The 23,909-nt window shown below is 36.5% G+C and overlaps 1 protein-coding gene across 4 annotated transcripts in view; it reads right to left on the bottom strand.

Annotated features, from left to right (window-relative positions):
* The window catches only part of CAMSAP2 (calmodulin regulated spectrin associated protein family member 2), a 93,333-nt gene that overhangs the window by 44,144 nt on the left and 25,280 nt on the right, over nt 1-23,909 (bottom strand). For all 4 annotated transcript variants that reach the window (XM_087731218.1, XM_087731217.1, XM_087731216.1 and 1 more), the window contains exons 3-4: nt 1,136-1,297; nt 371-454 (exon numbers count right to left, since the gene is read on the bottom strand). In XM_087731218.1, coding sequence (XP_087587344.1) covers nt 371-454; nt 1,136-1,297 — 246 coding nt within the window. The remainder of the gene's footprint in view (nt 1-370; nt 455-1,135; nt 1,298-23,909) is intronic.

Genomic DNA, 23,909 nt, shown 5'->3' on the forward strand with positions numbered 1-23,909 from the left:
AATGTGGTGGTCTTTCTCATTTCACATTTGACTACAGTTTTAATTCATTTGAAAGTATTCTTTAATCTTAATAAATTCCTTGGAACTAACATAACAGATGTTTCCTTGCTATCAAAGATTTATTTATCAAAAAGGACAACTGGGAATAAAAAGTACGACTCTATTAGTGTTACATTTAAATGGATATTTTCATGGAAATGATAAAACTAATAACAAAATGATTCAATACTAAATGTTTGCTTTCTTTAACAAGCAGTTAAAAATTCAATGTCTGCAAATATATATTTACCTATACATACTATATGCAAGTATTTTTTGTTTACAGATAAATGCTTATTCTTGTTTAAAATATTTTAACTCCCACACCTACCTTTTGACCTCCTGCAGATTCTGCACTGTGATGCTCTTTTAGTTTTTGTTCCTGTTCCATTATGTCTTTCAAATGTTCATTTACCTAGAGACAAAATAGTTTATTCAGTGGTCTGTTTTAAGAAACAAGTCATAGAAATGATAAGTTTTCAAAAGGTCTATAAATCACTACCACCGAGTTAACTGAAAAGATTAAACAAATATTTCAGACTATAGCCCTGAAGCATAATCAGCAAATGTCAGTTTCAGGTGCAGCCTGGGGTCACTGGTTGTTAGCTTTACATTGTACAAACTAACCCGTCCTTTATTATGCTCGATCACATTTGATTAATAGCATATCCTTGTTACTTGATTTGATTATGCAGTGAAGGTAGATGACTTCAAGTAAGATGTCTTCAAATACAAACAGAATACTTTGGTTTTAAATCGTGATAAATTACACAATAAGATGGCAACTCTTAAAAAGCCAAAAAGAGACCCTCAAGTGGCCGTCATGGCATCTCAACATGACAGTGACTGCTAAGATGTCATATGTAATGTATATGATAGTATTTCATTTAGATTTCCCCTTTATTTGGTTCACATAACATGTTTAACTTATTTCTGCAAACTTTGTTTTTTATTATCCGTACACAGCAGATGAAGGAACAGTCTGTATCAGACACAGTCTTGACATACCTACATACATACATATCCTACCCGCTCATCTCTAATCGAATCATATAGACTACAAAGAAAATCACAGCTGCTTTTCCGGTACTCATACCTTGTTTATCCAGTACATGACAGCATCCTCAATGTCATAAGGTAGATCTGTAGCTTGGAAGAAGGATGAATACTGCTGAGTGCATGCAATCACTTTCTCAACGCTGACCATCTCTACAGTGTATGCCATCATAAGAGTATCGATCATGGCCAAGTGAGCACTCTACAAAGAGAAGCAGCAATATCTAATTAGTTTGCAAATCAAAAGATCACGTTCTTACATATCGTTTCTGAACATAGCCACATACATGCAAAGACCAAAACTGTAAATGTTACAGGTTTTCTGTCTGGTTGTCAGTTTTTGAATGAAAGACAAATGAAGACAAACATGCATAACAGATTTGAGAACACAATATAAAGCACAGGGACATTAATTAAAAAAAATGCTTATTGCAAAGTAAAATAACTTCTGTAACAAAATGAGCACCAAAAATAAAAAACTGGAAATGGAAGGAATAAGCAATTTTAATGATTCAAACATCACATCACTTTTAACAGAGCTAAAGAGATCTTTTAAATTTGTCACCCCAGCAAAAACAAAAACCCCTGCCTGATCAATGTTATTTGTGCTGGAAATAAAAGCTGAGACTGCCTGGTAAACAACCTTCATCATCATGAAAACGCTGCATTAATAAGTGGAAGTTTATCTATTTTTGAAGTCATAATCCAGGAAGAAGAAACAATTATACTAATCCTAAGTAAAAAAAACATGATAGAAAATATATATTTTTCTTCTAGTAAATGAATTATCTTATGCAGATCCAGCTACATATCCACAACTAGATTTAAAATAAGCATATACTGATAAATAAAATATAGCTTCTGTTAAAACAGGAGGTGTGTTTCTCCCAGTGTTGTTGTGTATTGAAAGACAACAGCTATTTCACAGTTTGTAATAATTAAAAACAAACAAGAAAACCCCCCAGAAAACAACAAAAAGAGGATGACAACCAGGATTTACATTAGATTCTTGTGACTGAATAAGAAAATGATGGCAGTTTGTAGAGGCAGTGCCTACAGCTAAACAGATTTGTTTCTACTTCATGATAAGAACAGCAACAGCTTTCTGATTATTAAGCAACATTTCCCACGAACAAGAACAATTTCCAAAGACAGTATTTTTTAAAACATTGCCTTTAAACACAGCTCACGATGCAAACAAAGATCCCAAACACTTGTTAATGCCATCGCTTCAATTCTATAAAAAAATATTCATATAAAGATCTCAGAAGGTAGCTATAACAGCCATGGCAACAGCAATGAACAACATGAGTCACACAGCAATATGCTATCTAATCATTATAGTTAAGGTAGTACATGCACATCATTTATTCCAGAATTCCCAGTAGGAAAAAGATGAACAGATCCAGACTTTGTGCTGCCCTTAGTGTTTGTATCACCAATGAAAGTGATGATGCTGGCCTCAGAAGCAGAGAGCAGCACATACCCATTTTATTAATGCAGTTAAGTTACTTTGTTTGACAAAACCAGGCAAACTATACTTACTTTATCTACTAACTAAAGACATTCACAAAACTGTTCCTGACAGCCAACCTTCCTGGGACGAACTTACTCTCTTTGGACCCTGGCTGTGACCCTAGAGCTCCCTGTTTGCCACACACTCCATCCATGCTCCTAGCACAAGTAGTGCAGCCAGGCTAGGAACCAGCGCCTCTTCATTCCTGCCACCATTGACTGACTTATTCGGAAGAAACTCTTTTCACCATATTAATCTGCCTTATGGATTTATTTACAGACCTTTAGAGGACAACTACTGATACAAGCTCTTAGGTGCGAATGAAGGAAAGAGCTGGGGAGCTGAATTCTTGCCACCCTGTCCTGGTTTCAGCTGGGATAGAGTTGATTTTTCTTCCTAGTAGCTGGTATAGTGCTGTGTTTTGGATTTAGGATGAGAATGATGTTGATAACACACTGATGTTTCAGTTGTTGCTACATAGTGCTTACACCAGTCAAGGACTTTTCAGCTTCCCATGCTCTGCCCGGTGCACAAGAAGCTGGGAGGGGGCACAGCAAGGGCAGCTGACCCAGACTGGCCAAAGGGCTATGTCATACCGTGTGGCGTCATGCTCAGCATATAAACTGGGGGGAGTTGGCCGGGGGGCAGCAATCACTGCTCGGCGACAAGCTGGGCATCGGTTGGCAGGTGGTGAGCAATTGTATAGTGTATCACTTGCTTTGTATATTATTATTGTATTATATTATTATTACTATTACTACTATTCTATTTCATTTTACTTCAATTATTAAACTGTTCTTATTGCAACCCATGAGTTTTCTGACTTTCACCCTTCCAATTCTCTCCCCCATCCCACTGGAGCGGGGTGAGTGAGCAGGCGGCTGTGTGGTGCTTAGTTGCTGGTTCAGGTTAAACCACAATACACCCAAAGTATTTAAGAAGGAAAAGACAGAGGATATTGCCCATGACCAGTCTCCTGAGGAATCTGCACTCCAGTGTGAAATATGGCAATTCTATACATAGATACAAAAGAGTCACTCCTTTGCTGGCCCAGCAATGCAGTGCAGAGGAGGAGTTTGGATAGAGATTTACTAGTAGTAAAGTCCCAAAAGCCCGTCAAGGATTGCAGAGCCTGGGTCAGCCATACAAATACATGCAGTTCTGCAGGAGTTTCCAGCTCTGACTGCAGAAGGGTAGAACAGGAAGGAAGAAGGGAAGACACTTGGATAGTCTCTGACATGCGGAGATCATGGCTCTAATGGTCTTTCCTTGCTTTATCTTTGTTGCCTAGTCTGAATGGCACCTGAGTTACAACCGTGTGCCAATTCCAGAACCTCCCCAGAAAAAGAAATGGAGATATTAAAATAGCAAGAGAGTGCTGGATTTGCTTTATAAGAGGAGGCAGTGCAAAAACCACGTTTTCCAGCCAGACATAAGAGTGGCCTCATATGGAGTGCTACTGCTAGAGGTGTGCTGAGAGTCATTTGTGCTGATCCAGAACCGCTCAGACTGCTTGCTGCACAGGAGGACTGTTTTCATCCCCTGCCTGCGGGGTGGACACAGCCTTCCAATTGAGGTCTGACAACCAAGGAAGCTCCAAGCATGTTTGGAAGCAGAATCTTCTTCCCCAACTGCTGATCCATGACTAGTTCACCGGCTACTGTGCCTGTGCCCTGAGACCGGCCTGCAGGAAAAGCAAACACTGGCAGCTCTCCCAGACGGAATTTAGTAGCCTTCACCTCCCATGCTGGATCATCAATTTCTCGGTAAAACTTGATCATGCCTATGAAGTGGATTGCCAATGGCGAGAGAAAGCCACTGCAGTGTTGCTAGAACTCCCAATATGCTCAATACATTATAAGTACATTAAGAAAATTATTTACAACTAGCTAGTTGAGTCACATTTTCAACGTTTCTAGCAAATTACTAATTAACTGCAAACAACTTAAGCAAACAGAGGGAACAATGAAAGGGATGACCTTAGATAATACTCTCTACTATCAAAACCCAGTGGAACAAACTCTTACCCACACTGACTGGATCTATGTCACAACTTTTTATTTTATATAAGCTATCAAATACAAGCATCTTCAGAGTCTTAAAAGTGAATCCGAATTATTTTCTTTATAATCCAGGCAGGACGCTCAAAAAGAGATTTTTTAAAAAATAGTAAATAATAAAAAGAAGAATTTGAGTCAACTTGCATCTATTATCCTGAGAAACAAACTACAAAATTGCTATTTTTCCCAGTTAGCAAACTCAAACTTTATTTTAGAAATAATTTCTTTACTAATAAAAATATTTAAAACTATTAACATCTATGGATTTTTTCCCCCAGAAAAATCACAAGCAACCAAATAAGCACATAAGATAACTTATATGCAAAATAGTTGTTTGTTTTGGGTTTTTGTTTCTTTGTTTGTTTTTAAAAAAAAGGAGGTACAGAAAGAAAGAGAAAACTATTTAATGCCACATACAGCTCTACTGGTTTTCTTCCATTTATTCTGGAAAAAGTCAGACAAGCTGCATTCTTTTACATCTTTTAATTCACTATGCTCAACAAGAAAGACTAAATTAAAAACTGCACTACAAAAATAGTATCCTACTGTTCTGAATACATGGTTTATCAGCATAACCGTTGAAGCTCTCTAAAAACCCATTTTTTAAAAAGTTCCACTGCTAGTAAATAAAATTCCATTTTTGTACATCTCTCACTGAACAGCATATTTTAGGTACAACTGAAAAAGCAAGAGGGAGAGATCACTTTTACTAGTTGGATCCGCAATTATGACTGAATTATGACACAAGGAAGCAATCTTTCATATCGGAGGGGGAAATACAGATACCATTCTGAGCTGGGGAGAAACTGGGATCAGCTGCTCAGCAATGTCATCTTTCTCTGGACAAGCCTGTAATACAGTGCCTGAAGAAACTCCCCATGAGCTGCTGCTGACTGGTACCAAGACGGTACTCTAAATGCTGCTATTTCCTCCAAGATGTCAGCATTCTGACACGCAGCATAAAAAAACCAGGCAGGATTTCACATTGTCACATACCTCCCACAGCCAGCACTGCAACAAGACATATTTGAATAAGGATCCATGATTTAGAAAAAAGTAAATTTTTTAGAGAAATAATTTAAAAAAATCAGTAACATATTAAATTACACAGAATATAACACAAAACCATTAGAGAAATATCTTTTAAAAAAAAATTCAATATCAACACAGCAGCAGTGAACAACAGTAAGTAATACACGGTTTTATCACAAAACATATGCAGAGATTTGGTTTAAGTCAATTAAAAAAAATCTTCTCTTTCTTTGATCATTTCACTACAATGGTGCAAAGCACTGAAGTCTTACATGGCAAACTACAAAATATTAAAAAAAAATAAATACAAAATGCTGGATTCTTAGAGTTATTTTCTAAGACACAAACACGGTTTTGTCTTTCCCAGCTACACCCTGCACGGCACACAAGAGTTTTAACTTACTAATCTTTACAATCGCATGTAATTACTAGTTAGTTTCTGCCCTGTAATGTAGGTTCCACAGCTTTATTTTCTACTGCTGAATAGTTCAGTAAGAAGCTTACTGAACTGTAGATGAAAAATTATTCTGAGCATGACTGCTAATGCTTTCTCTGTCTGCCTAATGTTTAATTACGGAGCTTGCTCCACCTCCCTTGAAGAACTGCAAACAACTACATTAAAAAGTGTACTAAGCAAAAGGTGTATATGATACTGTACACGCAGATACTTATGGATAAATACCATGTATTATAGACAGCTCTTATACTACCTACTACTAAGGATATTTCTCATACTCCATTAAAGGATATTCAAGTCAGGAGTTCTCTTTTGACCTGTCCCTTCAGGAAAATAATAGACAAAACCATTTCCCACTACAGTGCTTGAAGAAAGGGGCAGAAAGAAAACAAAAGATATAATTGTTATCCTCATGCTTAAATAAATAAATAAATAAATAAATATCCCCCCCCCCCCCCCCCCGAGTCTTTTATTGAAAGAAAAAGTCCCCTAATCTCACTATGCTTTGGAGCAGAGATTTGATCTTTGACAGAATATGGGTTTTGTAAACAGGAGTAAGTATTTCTGTTCTTATTGAAGTTGGTTGTGCTTCAAGAATTTTTTGGGAAGAATTTTGTGAAGGAATTTGGTCATATTTAAAAAAAAAAGTCTTCACACTAGTTCTCACTCGCACAATAAACACATATATTTCTAGCTAAATTCCCTAAAGATTTTGCCTACACTCGAGCGAAGAACAGAAGGGATCAGCTCTCTACAATTAGCTGGGAGAACATTTACATCACCTTTGTATCAATAGTTATGCACGTAACCGTTTCTACCTGCTGAAAACAGAGGTTTCAGATCCAGATACTTCTCACAATACAGTAAAAAACAGTAACTTGAGCCGGTTACTTCAGTTAAAAGTAAAGTACAGATTAAATTCCATGGGCTTGATGAAACTTATTCTGAACAGATTACATACAAGTAAGCACTAAGATTACAAATATGTTGAATGTTCAGTGTATTCCTAAAAATAATCGATCTCTTAATGCTAACTGTAAATAACATTTCTTAAATTAAAACTGAAATTCCCATTAATGTTCTGCCAGTACATACTAGTTCTTAAATTGTTACATTTCCCTGTATGATTATCACCACAGATTGATTGTTATCTTTGCTCTGCCTTGATAACTAGAAAGAAACAAAGCAAGAAAGAGAATACAAGAACTAAGAGATAGCTTATCCCCACAAAAACAACCACTGAGTTTATAACTGCTAAAAGGTATGGATCATATGGAATAACCGTTAATGGACACATACTTAAGGAGAAAAGACAGGTAAAAACAGGGTTGCTAGTATACAGAGTAAAAGACAGATGGGAAGAGCAGGTGAGTAAGGGGTTAAACATACAGGACAACTGCAGTGAAAAGGCGTGCCAAAGAGCACTGTGAGGATCTCCTTCCATACCACCCTAACCCACGACTCTGAATCTGGCTTTCTTGCAGATTCTGTGAACAACGAAGTTTGAGGAGGCTGAGTAGCTTTAGCTCTGAGGCACCCTTTCCCAAAGACCCTCTCCTGGATAATCCGAGTCTCAAATGAATCTGCTAGCATAATGAGATGCCACCTAAATTCCAAGACTCAACTACTAGCGGAAAATTGCAGAATTCCAGCTCAGGGAAAGCACGGGCCAAGGCCTGATACTGCAGGAGGTAAGGAAGGAATTCATGAGCAGAGCCAATAGGTGATAACTCTATTGCAAACTTCAAAGCTATTGCTTCATTTCACCAACATTCATACAGTAAAATGAAGACAATTCCGATACTACAAAGGAAACAACAGTTTTAAAAGATTTCAATCAACAAAACGGAGCACTCATTTGATGATTTTTGGACCCAGTTCTTCTCTAGCCTCTCACAGTACTTATGCCTAGCACAATTCTAAAATAACCCCAGTTGTCTAGTTATTCTTGTCCTGCAATGGACTGATCATGTCGAATTACCTCCTCACTGCATTTTCATGAAGAACAAGCGCTTGACTCTAAGATGCTTGTTCAGCAAGAACTGGCATTACTGAGTCATGCTAAACACATCGTAGCAGGTTCTGCAAGGTAGAGGGAATGGTTTTTACTTTCAATATTTATTATAACCTTCTGTATTTGGCAACTTTTTAAATTTAGTAATCAATTATATGAATATATATAAAACATCATTATTTGACTGATTATACACATCTGACATGGGAAACGTAATTCACTTCTAAAAAAAGGGATTTGTTAAGTATAGATACTTGCTGAGTTAAGCATTTTGATAGCACTTCCAAGTTCTTCTACCTAAGGTTTCCTCATTATGCTTGTTAGGGAATTTAATAATTTGATCTATTAGCTCAATCCTAACTAAATACTTAACAGAGATTCCCAGATTCTTTCTGAATCACATAACCAAGTGAGACCTTGCCCCACTCCAGGTCATAGTGAAACAAGATACCTGCACGACATGCACTGGAATCAAGAACCAGCAAATGGTGCTCATCACATTATTTTTATTTTGTCGTATTTTATAGTTTCACACTACCTACTTTGAGCTTTTTTTTTTTTAAATATACTTAACAATTACTCCAGAAGTTGTCTGTATCCTATTTACTGGAAGAATCAAGTGCCTCATGGTAAAAACCATGAAGGCACTTCAGTGCCTTTATGCCAAGTACTCCATGTTTCAAAAATAAGACATTTGTGGTTGGATAGGTTAAACTAAACCAAGAAGTAAATGTAGGATAACTGATAACAAGATAGTTACACACATCAATACGAATAAATAGCACCAGCCTCAAATTTACCGGAGTATTTTGTTTTTGCAGATAATGAAGAGTTTTCCTAGATCACACTGTCAAATCCTGTCCAGATAAACAGGAAACAAAAATTCTTTACAAAAATTTATGTTCTGTTACATATGTGCACTGTCTCCTTGCTCTTATGCTCTGGACATTTAAACCAAGAACAAGCAGTAATTACATAAAATACCATCTGAATTTCTTCTGTCACTACAATCTCTGCCAATCTTTGAAGAATACAGGAGTGGGAAAAAGAGAAACAGGACTTCGGTTATAAACCAGCTATATCCATATATAAATAAAAAGTAGTTCCTTCTTCCTGACTCATTCATACCTGCATAGTAATGACATTAAAAGCAGTGGTTTAACTTCTCTGGCAGCTCAGCTAAAACATCTCCAGAGGCAGTTATCACAAGGAAGTATCCAAGCCTGTGCATCTCAGAACATCTGCTGAAGGAACACAGCCTTAGGAGTGCTGGAGAACTACCACTTCCTCATGGAGATGCAGGAGCAGTGACAAGACAAGCTGGGTTGCTACAGAATTTGGGGTGAAGAGTTCAGGTTTGGGTGATGTGCTATAAGTACATAAGAGAGGAAGTTAGAAATGGAAAGAAAGAAAACAGGCTGAGGTCCCAAAATAAAAATATATGTAGGGCTGGGGTACTAATTCATGGAGATGAGAGTGGAGGAGGAAACAGAGGCATGTCTTCTCCAGTGCATGACTTAGCCTGGCACTGTGCCACAGCATGCTACAAGTCCCACTGACAAAACCACTCAGAGCCGCTGCTCAGTACGTTATCAGAGCAGACTAGTTTTGAAACTTTGCAACATAGACTTCTAGTTAATCCATTTCACAGTTAAATATTGATAGCCATTTTTGAATGGCAGCTTTTGTTGCTCAGGTGCCTGATATAATGTGCTTTCTGACTAATCTGCATTTCTGATTTGCCTTTTTCTTAATACGAAACTCGTTCGTTACTCTCACACTTTATCTCACAATCCTTATAAGGCTAGGTTTAAAGCATTGGATCAATGTAAAAGACCCACCTGGTAGAAGTCATGCCATCAACTTGATATTACAACAATAATTTATCAAGATTTTGCCTAAAGTAATACAGATGATGAAATTTTACAGAATTCTCAACATTTAACCCATCTCCTTCTACTGCCCAGTGGCCTTAGGTTCTGATGAACTAAGTTCTAATAATGAGCTCTTCCGCACATAGTACTAACGAGAGCGAGAGAAAAATGATGCTTTAATTACAGTGATGAGTAGTGCAATATACTGGTTTGTTCAATTACTATGTTTGACACAGCAGAGATTGGAAGGTTGATTACTCATTGCAATTTAGGATGAGCCTCAGTTTGAGAAAGAATGTGAGAAGTTTCTCGTTTTCTACAGTTTGCCGGAAAGGAACTCAAACAATATTTGAAAGAACAAACTTAGAAACCTAGAAAAACTTAGACCAACCCCCTTCCCAAAGCAGGTCCAACGAGCTCAGGTTTCTCAAGGACTTCTCCAGTCATATTTTTAATATCAACAAGGATGGAGAATCTACAACCGCTTTGGGCAACCACCTAATGTCTTCAATCATGTTAGTTAGTTGGTATCCTTAGTACAAAATCCCAGCCTCATGGTAAATATATGGCTAAACTAAAATGTAGAGAAAGACTCTGTAGCACTCATTTGCTTCAAATACTGAGCTCTCAATATCACTATATTTTTATCAAGCTTTTTTTTTTTTTTTTTTTTAAATAAAGGTAAACACAGAACACTGCTTTCCTGCAAGAGGAGAGACAAAGTTAGATGTGGTTCCCTCATTTCTCAAACCAAAAAAGGATCAAAGTAGGGCCAAATTATCAATGGAAATCTCCAACTAAATTCCAGGATTGTTGCTAAAAAACCTGCAACTCACCCAAAGCCCAGCTGAACACTGCAAGTTGCCATGCTGGCCCGTTACAATATAAATCCAGAATACCATCAATAAAAGTGTAAAAAGACGCAGACTTCAATCCAGCATAATTCAGCTTAACAACATAAAACTTAAGTTGTTACAAGGCAGTGTGAGAAGCTGAAAACAAACAGGATGCTATCTTTCAAAAGGAGGAAACAAGCGTGAATTTTTGCATGAAGAGCCAATATAAAACGTCCCTACATTTTCATCTGAACAGGCTCCTTATAATTTTCCTTCTGCTTTTCTATGTACACACTTACATGTCATTTTTTAATGTTTCATTCACTAACATTATGGTGAGATGGCTGCATCTGCACAGTTCTGGGACTGGCCTTCCAGATTTTAACTCCTACATTCTACTCAATTTCCTCAGGAAACGTGCCTCCCAGCTGCAACTTATGTGAGACTCTTGCCAAAATACAATACTGGAAATACAGACTTAAATTAAATCAGGGAAGGTATTTTAAGAACAACTATTAATTATAGACAAGAGATTTGGGTTTCTGTTGCAAAACTCATCTTTGTTTGAGAGGTGACCATCCTTCTTGGTCCAAATTTGTATTTCTATTGTATGTTGGGGAAACGTATCTTTTAGCATCTTAGATAAAACAACAACAAAAAAATTTAGTGTTGAAGCTAATGCCTCTGATGTGCAAGCATCCAAGACCTAGGGACAACTTCATTCTGTCACATGTTAAATATCACCATATTTTTATAGAGCTGCTGCTCAAGAACCCATGAAATGTTTCTGTGTTTTTTGTTAAACTGCTGATGTACAAAAATCTATTTTTAGAACAGAAACATGACAATCTTTCTTAGGCTTAGCTTGCTTTGTCGATCTAGGAAAATATTGGCTAAAGAAATCAAAACATTATGTCTGGTCATTTCAACATACTATCTTCAAAAAGAGGAAAACTCACTTCAATTTTTATATGAAAACATAATATGAAATCGTCCTGCATTTGCATATGAACAGACTCCTGATAATAAACAGCACGGAAATTAACGATAAAAAGGGCAGAGAAATAAGGTCATCACACTCATTACTGTGATGACAATTACATTAAGAATAGGAGTTATTTGACCTTTTCCTCAAAGGTTTATAGGAATATCACATTTATAGACCATAACACAGCCCAGTAAGACATGAGAGGGAAACTGACCTCATCAAACATTTTCTTCTAAAATAACAGCCAAGGTCAAAAGAAATTTCCCAGTCTCCTACTTAAATGAACTCTATCAGCAGCATTAAAGAAATTAAAATGGACACAGAAAATTATACTGATCATAAGAAACCTGTTTCTCTATGGCTGTTAATGTAGTAAAACCTTGTAAGTGACAAGCTGCTGACTAATAGCATTACTAAATCAGACAGCTGGCCAACATTTTTTCATCTACTTATTAAAGGATTGTGACAGGCCAGCCACAACAGTGGCTGCTAAACAAGGATATGGTCCACAGTGATGTTATAGCAGAAGTGAGACCTTATTGCTCTCTACAACTACCTGAAAGAAGGCCGTAGCGAGGTGGGGGTCGGTCTCTTCTCCCAGGTAACAAGTGATAGGACGAGAGGAAATGGTCTCAAGCTGCGCCAGGGGAAGTTTAGGTTGAATATTAGGAAAAACTTCTTCACCGAAAGGGTAGTCAGGCATTGGAACAGGCTGCCCAGGGAAGTGGTTGAGTCCCCGTCCCTGGAGGTATTTAAAAGACTGGTAGATGTGGTGCTCAAGGACATGGTTTAGTGGTGGACCTGGCAGTGACAGGTTAACAGTTGGACCCAATGATCTCAAGGGTCTTTTCCAACCTTAACGATTCTATGATTCTGTGAAGTAGGAAAGGTGCATTATGGTTGTTTTGATAAACATATTCAAAAGCCTTTCCACTTGTTTGGTTAATCTGGACTAAACACCAAGCTTTAAGACAGATCTTGAACCTCTAAAGTAAAGTAGGGCTTCCTCAGAGACAGACTTGTACATATGTACCCACAGGCATAGAACAATTATTTTAGCGTAAACTTTTCTGTTTTTTCATCTTCCCAACTAACTTTGTACTGAGGTATGTAATTTATACTTAAGAAAGAACAATCCGCGTGCCTTCACAGAGATCCTGCTGTACTAATAACCCTTTTTAATAGATTACTTGCACCCAGGGATGCCACTTCATCCACTGCTGTAGATTTTTGTAGGACATCTGGCTGCAGTGCCCATCACTATAAGCTTCTGCTAAGCATAAAGCCATAGAAGCTATGTTGGCTTCAGGAACTGCTGCAGATCATGCAGATCAACAGGAGCAGACTGGTAGACAGAAAAGGGTTGTGCTGAGGACGGGATACTTACCATATAGACTTCTGTTGTCAACCATCACTCCACTTTGAAAATAATACGGAATTTAAGCGGCATAATAGTAAGGCAATGGATTGTCTTTCTACCAGCTTTTCACAAAAATGGGAAGGTCATTGAAATAGTAACTAAAACTTTTCTTACAAGTTACTTTGGTAAAAGCATGAAAAATAGTTATAGATATACCACCATCTTCAGTAAGTACATTTTCTTTCCAAGAAAACTCTCTTTTTAAAAATGAAAAGGGTAATTAGCTTGTGTCCTACACATAGAAAAGACTAGAATGTTCTTTTCCAAAGCATTAAGATAGAACAGGAGAGGGTTGTGAACTAGAGACTACTTCTCAGTTAACTGGCAACCAAGGTAAAACGATGCCCTTTCTCATCCTTCACAAGTATCTGTTTGTAAATTGATAGCTTTATTGGCATGAAAATAAATTTGAAAAGTCTCTTTCCTCCACCTCCCTTTGGTAATGAAATAACTGCCAGTTCATAAGTCTATGTAAAGATTAAAACAACAAAACACACGGCCATGTTCTCATTCCTCATGCCTTTTTGGTTCATAATGTTATTCCAGGAGGTGTTGCATAATTAGTAGCTCTCAAAACAGTAAAGTCAGTTGCAGCAATAACCTATTCACATTGTAGTAAACAATTATTTTCTTTGGCAAAATATCACTCCTCCTTTTCTCCCCCTAAGGCACGCTGAGTAAAGGAGCAGAGTGATAAATGAAACAAAACAGAGAAAACAGCTGAACAGAAAAACACAATACAGAAACCTGAAAAATGGTAACTCCTATCCTTTCATTTTCAAAATAACACATTTCAATGACTTAAGATGGTGATTACTAGAACGTAAGTATTTGCTGTGCTTCCAAGAACAGCAGTAAGCACCAATACTATTAACTGAAACCTCTGCTACAAGCACAAGATAAGTCAGTGCGTGCTGTCCAGAAACCACACAAGCCCTTCACATAATGATGAAATCTTTGCTTTGGCAAAAGGAATGATCCCTGTTATGAACCTCGGCTATTAAATCACCTTGTTAACTGGAAAGAGGAGGGGAGACGAAGGGAAGGAAGGAACAGGAAAGTATTTTATAGCTGTCCTTAAATGATGAGACCAACAGTTGTAAACATGAAGTCCCATCAGCAGTGCCACATACTGCCATGGAAGGATCAGTGCAGGTCCCATACAAACAATAGGTAGGGGTGTAGTGTGTTTAAAAACATGTGACTCCTGACAAAAGTCAGGCAGTTTGATTAATTAGCTACCCTCTTTTGTCAGTCAAAAGGGTACAACCAGAGAACAAAAATCTTTGCTGGGCAGTTTGGGTGTTGACCGCTTGGAGGAACAGGAAACAGTTTTGTTTGGAAGAGTTGGAGAATAAGGTGGTGTGAATAGTAAGGACTGCAGAGGGATGACATCAAGCTGGCCAAAGTCTCTGGAGAGGTACTGCCGCAAGAACTTCATTGATGGTTTTTTTTGATCAGACTAAATAAAGCAAAGAAAAGTAGAAATTGTTGATTCTTTATTTTTTCTTAATTTCGGAATGATTTATTTTGCTCTGTGTTTTAAGTCTGTTTGTGGTTTGGTTTTGTTTTTTTTTTTTCCCCCCCCCACACCTCCTTCTCATTAAAATTATAAATTGACTGACATCTGTTCTTTCTTTTTAAGCATCCAAACTCTGTAATCCTATAATCCTTAAATGGGAAAGGACGATTATTGAGAAACTTGTCTGCACTACATGTGAGACACATGACTGGACATTTTAGCAACCAATTTAAAATCATTGGCTTCAAGTATGTTATATCAGAATTGAAGGCAGTATCTGTAACTTATGTCACCTAAATACCCAAAGGAAAATTTTATCAAACCTAAAAAGCTATCTGTCCACATAGGCAGGTCATTTGTAGTATTTCAAAAAGTAAAAATCAATGTTGTGATAGTACAAGATGGAATGGACACTATTAGAAAAGCTGGTATATAATTCTCACTAATGAAGAAATATCATAGCACATTTACTGGTCACAGGTAACAAGCAATATACATTACAGTGTCTACCTGATCATCCAAAACATACGATAAATGCAAATCAGTAAGCAATTTTGCCAAAGAAAATTCTTACAGTACACATACATATGAAAGACTGGGCAGAAGAACTTAATCTGTATTAAAAATTAAAACTTGTCAATATTTTAACATGTACTTTAAAACATAGTTTAGGTAATTTGGGCTTTGCTTAATAATATTAATTACTCTGCCATATAGGAGGTATAACAGTAAGCTGAACTGTTGTTGCTCAGTTGGTTTCTCATTTCTTAATATTTTACTCTATTATAAACAACAACGAGGATTTTTGTTTATTTCCTATGCTTCCATAGCTGGCAAAACTGATTAGTCTTCTAGCCATTATGTAATACAAACCCACTCCCCAAATATCATACACTTGCATGCCAAGCGATAGAGATTTTGATGCAAATCTGTCCTTTGGTGCATTTGTCACTTGCAGCATTTTCATGGTAATCAAGATTACAGGAAACGTCACAAGAAAGTGTTAAAATTACCAAGATTTTTTTAAAGTTGCTATTAAATATTCATTCCAAGCAGAACAAGAAAACAGATGATATTACTCTCCAGAATACTTTTTGACTTATTTTTTTGCCTCATCTCTTCGCTGCTCCAGCTTATAAAGGTTACTCATTATAATTGCTTCTTCACTAGCATTCTCTTATGTAATTTCCACATGAATTCTAACATTTTGCAGTATTATCAGTCATATGTTCTATGTTATGGCAAGCGTGACTACAAAGTGAACTACCATTTATAGCTATCTCTTTGGCACAGGATTTTTCCCTACCATTCTTAACAGTATCTATTGTTAAGAATGCATTTCCAAAAGAACTTCTGTTATCATCTTTCTACTCTTTACATCCAGGCATAATCAAAACCTGCCAAAACATTCAAACAGTAGATTTTAATAAATTTAACCTGCATTAAAACTAAACACCATTTGCAATTATTTTTCAAATCATTCCTAATGTGGACATACGGCTCACTGTATTCACCCTCAAAGACAGAACAGTTGCTATTTTGAGACATATTACTTAAGAACTATGAGAAAAAGTCTTTTCCAAGTTATATGTTGGATACATACGCACACATACCAAACAAGGCAGGGAGGCACTATAGAGCCCCAAGAAACAACATGGGCTAAATAAATGCCAAGCCTACAAGTGGACATACACGTGGTTTCTCCCTGAACAGAAGGCCCTGACATTTTTTAGCTTCCAGTAAGTAATGCGTACCTAGTGTATAAAATGCAGCTACAGTGGATATATTAATTTAAAGCATTGTTTTATTATCCCACAACAGATGAAAGGTACAGGTACAGAAGTGAGGGATCTCAGATGACTGGAGAACTATGTCACAAGCTTAGAATTATTGATTGAGATCAATCACACATGCACCTGTAATCGTCACTTTATTTAAAGTAAGTTTCATTTCATAAAGACAATTTCAAATTTTCCTATTGCTGCAAATGAAAATGACAAAAAGATAAAAACAATTAAGATAAACCAATAGGAACATTCATATTAGTACACATGCTTTCTACTGTGTCTGGCACTCTCCTGTTCATCCTCTGTGCACTTGGGTGCAAAATAAATACCAACCATCAAAAAGCTTACTGTGTAACACTTACTATATAGTTCAGGTACTTCAAAATAAAGTATCAAATCCAAATCACTTTATTTTGATTGTGCCTTTTGCAGATGAGAAAGTAGCTGTTTAATGCAAGTTACTCATACTGAAAAAAACAGACCAAAAAAAAAAAAAAATCAGTTTTGCACTTCGAATGAACAAGCACAGAGAGGTTCAACCAGAGCAGCTTCTACAGGCAAGAGGAACATTGACATCCCTCACTCCTTTCTTCTCCATGCTTTATAGCCTGCGACTTCCTTGTACCATCCCAGGATGTGCAGTCACACAACAGGAATGTGCTTCCAGCTCCATCCTTCACCCAGGCGTGACAGCAGCAAACCAGGCTGTACGCCGGGACCTTACAGCCGTAGCAGGAAGCACTTTGAACAGAGTTTGCTGTTCAGATAGCCGTCTTCCATATCCACTGCAGAAAAGGCTGCAGGCTGGCTGGCAGCCAACTGGGCCATACTGATCTACCAGGCAGCTTTGACAATAACTATGAAATGGTTCAAAATAAAGAAAAGGCATGATAATAGTGATTCTTCAAACTTTTTACTTGGATAGTATTTAAAATACTTCTTTCATTCATTAACGTGACCTTTACAATGGCTTTTGAATTAATCCCTAACTGACTATACTGGGATTCTCTTTACATAAATTATAAATTCTTTTGGCAATTCTAGGTATTTCAACAACAGACTATAAAAGATATTTTGAATGCTGTCTTTATCTTAACTCCTTGGGTTTTGGACAAAAGTGAAAAGAATGTTATAGTGCAGGATGGGGACATGAACTGGGAAAATCAGGTTTTGGCCCTAGCAAAGTAAGCATGTAGTCACTAAAACATACTAATCTTAACAAGCTAAGGGATCCAAGATCCCTTAAGTTTCACCACTAAGGGTATGCAAAATATCAATCTGCAAATGCTTCTCATATCATTAATGATATGCATGGCATATGACAGCCTACTACACTATCAGATACTCCATTAAATCAAATAGTACACTGTGTATCTACAAGTTCTGATGATGACTGAAGTGCATGCTCATCTAACTCCATGCAACAGCATTTCAGATCTTGTTTTTATTGCTGTTTAAAATTATAATGGGAGGGGAAAAAAAAAAGAAAAAAGATTTCATGACTTTCTCAGAAGTCCCTTGGTAGCCAGCTGAATGCTCACAGCTTCACTTCTATGTTCAGTAATTTTGTGATCTTTAACTTCTGGATGTTTGTCTTCAGATCATAGAATGCTTTGGGATGGAAGGAACCTTTAAAGGTCATCTGGTCCATCCCCCCTGCAATTGGCAGGAACATCTTCAACTTGATCAGGTTGCTCAGAGCCCCATCCAGCCTGACCTTGAATGTTACCAAGGATGAGGCATCTACCACCTCTCTGGGCAACCTGTGCCAGTGTTTCACCACCCTCATCGTGAAAGATTTTTTCCTTGTCAAATCTGTCATAGAAGTAGTGACATCTCATTTTGCAGCCATAGTAAAAAGACAATAGAAGCCAGTTCTAATGTATTAAAAGTGCTACCTAATGCTAAATGAACTAAAACTTCAGGCTCTTTACATTCTTAATGTCTTATTTCCCTACTTGCAGATTTGGCCCAATAACACTCTTTCATACTTGTTTATATATACACATTTACACACACACAAATATATCTATAGGAATAAGATGTCAGAGTAGCTTTGAATGCACATAGCAAATAATGTTACAACAGACCTTAAACAATGAGACTGAATCACTCACTCAAACAGCATTATCCCTTTGGGATGTGAATGAGACAGGCTGTCATATTTCATATTTAGAAAATAACATCACGCTTTTGCTAGAGTCCGAAGATTACAAATGAAAACGTCACTCTGGCTTTTCCTAGCTTTCCAGTATGCCAACATTGCCACTAGTTTTTTTACTTTTTTTGTGCACAGTAAGATATAGAAATAATATTCCCAATTTAGTTTTTACAGATACTGGTGTCTTTATTAAAAAATTGTTTGGTTTTAAACAGGTTAGTTTTCTACAGTAATCAATCATTACAACCACCAGTTGTTTATTGTTCCAGACATTTGCCTAACAAGTCTTGTTCAGCTGTTTATAAACCTGGGACATTTTCATTCCACTGTTACCCTGATCCAACAGGAAAACTTGCCGTCACACCCTGGTATTTCAACAAGACAGTGGATGAAACAATTTAAACTCTCTCCTAATTACTGATAATGAATGTACTGCCAAGATATAATAGTGAATGTATTCATATTTGCAAATATACTGCTATATTATTAGGGTAAAACACGCTCCTTGATGAGATAAAGACAAACAATCCTTTCAAAAAATAAATAAATAATAAAGAAATAAATATATATAGGCCTGATTTTATAGTCTTCTTACTCAGTCTCCAGATTTTATTCTGTATTTGATTAATTTAATAAACATTTCACTGAAATAGTGAGCAGCCCTACTTTAAGCACTATTTACTGCATATTGAAATTTAAAACAATCTAATACAGGGAAAAACCAGGGACATACCACGCTTTCAAATTTCACCTCAAAATATCATTTAATTTTCAATATCTAGTCGGGTTCAAACTGCTTATGCAAATACAGCTAACTGCACCCTCTAAAAAAGCATCTGAAATACGTAAAAGACTGCAAAAACAGTTTCTCTAAATATATAATAGTCTACTGTGACATGCTTTTTCACAGCAGCAAGTACAAAAGTTAACCTTTGAGACTGAACACTGGACTTGAAGTTAAGAAGTTGTTAAACAATTCATAACAAAAAACAATGTTTAAAATTACAGGAATTAAATTTCCACTCAAAGTGCATATATCTTGATGGCTCCAACGAGCGAGATCACTTTCAATGTATAGGGAAAAAGTGAGATTATTAGATGTGAGGTAGAAGGATATGAGGCAGAGAACTTGTTTGTATAATTAGTTTGTGACATCAATTCCAGATAAAAGCCTAAGTCACTTTTCCCCTTTCCCCCCCCCATTACATTAGGGAACAGTCATTCCAATGCTGTTATAAAACTAACCATCTGAAAAATTCTAAAACCTACTTAAGAAACCTACTTAAAATATTTGGCAAATCACTAATTAATATCTAGTAACATCTATCACATGCTCAGCATTATCATGACGTTGAAAAGAAATCCATCCTGAATCACACAGCTCACACCCTAAGACTGAGACAAATGCAGCAGAGTAAGTTGACTGGACAGTATTTTTTTTTTTTTTTTATAAACTGTATATTGTATTAAATTTAAATGGATTTTAGATAAAGAAATAACCTAAATTCACATAAAGGTGAAACAGTTCTTTCAAAGAAACGTGTCACAGTTTAGGACAAAAAGAAAACAAGTGAAATTGTGGGAGAGATGTTATAAAGGAAGAATAACCTCAATTGTAGATGAAGGTCTTTGAAATGCCTTTTTTCTATTTTGAAAAAATACTGTAGAAAACACTGATTAGCATGTAGTCACAGTATTTGTAAACACACTTTAAAGAAGAACTAAAACATAATTGTCAATTTCAGTTGGAATAAAACTGGACAAGTTTTATTATTCCTGTCCAACAAGGACAGAAAATAACCTGGTATGTTGCTTTAGTAAATACCATCTACATAAAAACATTCAGCCTTTTCAACTGAAAAGTGAGTGGCAGTTTTAAAGTCTAGGTGCATGGTACAACTTTGCACAATTGTTAAAATATTTGTCACATTAAAATGCCAAAGTACAATTCTGTTATTTTTAAATTAGTTCTTCTAATGGTACATCTTATTTGAGAAGTTTGGTAATATCCATTTCAGGTCAAATATAGATAAAATCTGGGATACACATTCATTTATATTTTCTAGTAATTCAACTATCTTTCATATAGATTTACAGAACATTATTTTTTCTTAGGGAAAACGTATACCCTGAGACAGTATTTATTGTATTTGCAGGCCTCAGACAATGTTTCCTTGTTCTGTAGGTCCTGTACTTTGCCAGTTAAAACATAAGAATGAAGAAAAGGTGTTCTCCCCCTCATACAGCGCACAGCAACCCAACGCTTTTCAAAGGCAGGCATTTCCCTGAGCTGTGCACCACAGAACTACATTTTCACCTTGTTACTTCTCAAAGCTAACCTTTGCTTAAACATTTTATCACTGATAATACTAGCAACTGGCATCAGTTATCCGTTTAATGTATAACTAGACTAACATTAAGTAATAAAATTTAAAAATGCCAATCATTGTAATCCATAATTTTCTTTAGTATAGTATTTTCCTGTTTTAATCACAATCCATTATTTTGCCCCCAGAAATTATGACAATAAGGTAAGAGATAATGGCATGTCTAGTTGCCAACACATTAGCAATGTATTATTTTAATCTGTAAAGTACTATGTATGCTGATGCCATTGCAAGAAGCAGAGGAGGAAAGGTGGGAGTTATGCGGTGGGAGAAAAAAAAAAATTATCATCCTTCTGGAAAAAGATATTCCTGGCAATAGGCTTTATCACACCATGCCCACACACAGATCTGGAGGTCTCTGCTTTATTGGGGTTGTCACAGATTGATGATGCCCTTTGGATAACATAACAGAAGCACTTTCAGAAAGCATCTTGAAGCACTTGGCTCTGCTTATCTTTTGGTAATGAAAGGGAGGCAAGTGGAAAGAAGTTAAGTTGCTCTATGACAACAAAGCTTTGTGGATCGATGGACTGTGTGCTCCAGTCTGAGGCGTAACTTGACTTCTCCTGCTGCCCAGCCATCACTCTAAGTCTCCTGAAAGATCCAGTTCTCATCCTGAGCCCTCTAATCTCTCCCATTTTTCCTCAAACCTACATCCTGAGTGTCGTCTTGAACCGTTCTCAATATGTGCTGTCTCAGGAAGGAAGCTCATCAGCGTCCATAGCTATTTGGTCTGCACTTCAGCCTTTCCTTTGGCAAAGGAATGATTTGGCTCGCTCTCCTCTAGCCCAGCGGCTATCTCCAATATGCTTGTAAGAACTTGTACAACAAAGAATTTGTAAAATAAACAACCAGCAGAAGATTGATGTAGGCCATCCATAAGTGGAACAAAAGACAAAAACAAAGTATCATTTGACTGGGATTAAACTTGCAAATTCAGATCATATTTTAAATTCTTTTCAAAGAAGGGTTGGGAAAGGTACAGAAGCAATGCAAAGAACAAGAAATCAGCAGCGTATGCCTTCAGGAAAACTTAAAGGCAAATTCAGTCAGTGGTTATACTGGAAGAATGGTATTTTTCCAGATAAAATAACTAGCAGAAAGAAAAAAGATCTAGAAGACTACAGTTTGGATAAGACAACAAAAGGGACAATATAGTCAAAAAATAATGTATTTTAAAATAATATGAAAACAGTCTTGGATGATTTTAACTTTAATTTATTCATCAAGATGGTAGCTAAGAAGAATATTATGTAAAAATAACTATGAACCAAGAGCTTCATACAGCAAAAAGTGATGTAACTGGCAGGAGAGACATACAGTTATCACCCCAGTGAATGTAGTAACTTTTTAAATGACAGTAAGTGCTGGGAGTCTTTTGTGCTGCTGTCCAAGGTTTCAGCCTTTAAAAGATGGCTAGTAGCTCATTTCTTTGACTGAGGACACTCATTGTGTTTAAGGATAAGAAATAATGGCCTACAAGCATCTCAATTCTATTACAAGTATACGTAGCAACCTGCAAGCTGATACTAGTATCTTTCACTTTTTTTCAAGAGAGTTCTAATTCTGTCTTCTAAAAAAGTATATAATTATTGATAGCCTCTGGATTATCTGCAAGTCTGCCAATTTCATGCATACATCTTCATCTCAGAGTCTAGAGCAAATAAGGGAAGAAAAAATATTATTTTTTTTAATTACAAAGGATTTAAAGAGGAGCTCTCTGTACATACTGAGCTATTCTTTCCGTAACTCTAAGAACACTGGGGACATTCCAAAAGACTAGAAGAAATGAAACAGTGGATTATTTTTTTTTTGAGAGTCAACAGACAATACAAATAATTCTAAGGCCCCACATCCTTCTTCTGATCTCATGCAAAATAATTTCAGAGTCAACAAGCAGCTTGATTTATTAAAAAAAAAAAAAGATAATGCTAATTAAAACATGAACTTATAGAATATAAGCCACTTTAAATTCACTTATAACTGTAACTGAAAAGTGTCAGACTGTCATTATGAGTGCAAGGCATCTAGCTTGATACTAATACATTCTGATTAAATAGAATTTTTAATGCTGGATACATTAAACTGATTTATAATCTGGTCAACTAAGCTGAAAAATGCAACTCTGAGCACAGAATCAGCAATGAATAGGTGCATTTTCCAAGAAACACCACAGGGATGAATTATCAGCTTGCCATCTCTTACTATTTTTACCAACGGTCTAGAAGGAAAACTCATCACGGATCAGGTTTGAAGAGAATGCAAAATTTGTGGGAAAGGTAGTTAAGGAAGAAGATGAATCAGAGGAATAAAGTGATCAGTTCTCCCTCTAAATTTGGGAGGGTAAAAGAATCAAATAAGCCACATTGAAATGGAAGGTCCCACCTTAGCTGAAAAAAATGCAAGCCACAGTAATCAGAAAGGTACTATCTCCTCTAGTAAAGGAAAGGTTTAAAGTTGTTTGAGAAAAGGAACCTAAAATAACTGACACTACAGCCATATGTACGATAAGAGCATAATTGTGTTTAAGTCATTAAGATGTCAGATCTTGTTTGAACAAGCAAGGCTGTATTATCCTTCTCCCTCCCCCATAATCAGTGCAAACGAATAATACCAAGGCACATGTAGTCTATTACATAAGTTCTCAGTTTCCCTATGTTCTGGGAAAACCAGACAAGTTATCCCTCAATGCCTAGAGGCATACAGGTTTGTGTTTTTTTTTTTTTTGAAAGTACATAGTACTTTAGCAGGATTGGTTTT

Source organism: Nipponia nippon, unplaced genomic scaffold, assembly GCF_047370975.1.
Source record: "Nipponia nippon isolate SJK-2023a ecotype South Korea unplaced genomic scaffold, ASM4737097v1 scaffold_5, whole genome shotgun sequence".
Classification (NCBI taxonomy): Eukaryota; Metazoa; Chordata; class Aves; order Pelecaniformes; family Threskiornithidae; genus Nipponia; species Nipponia nippon.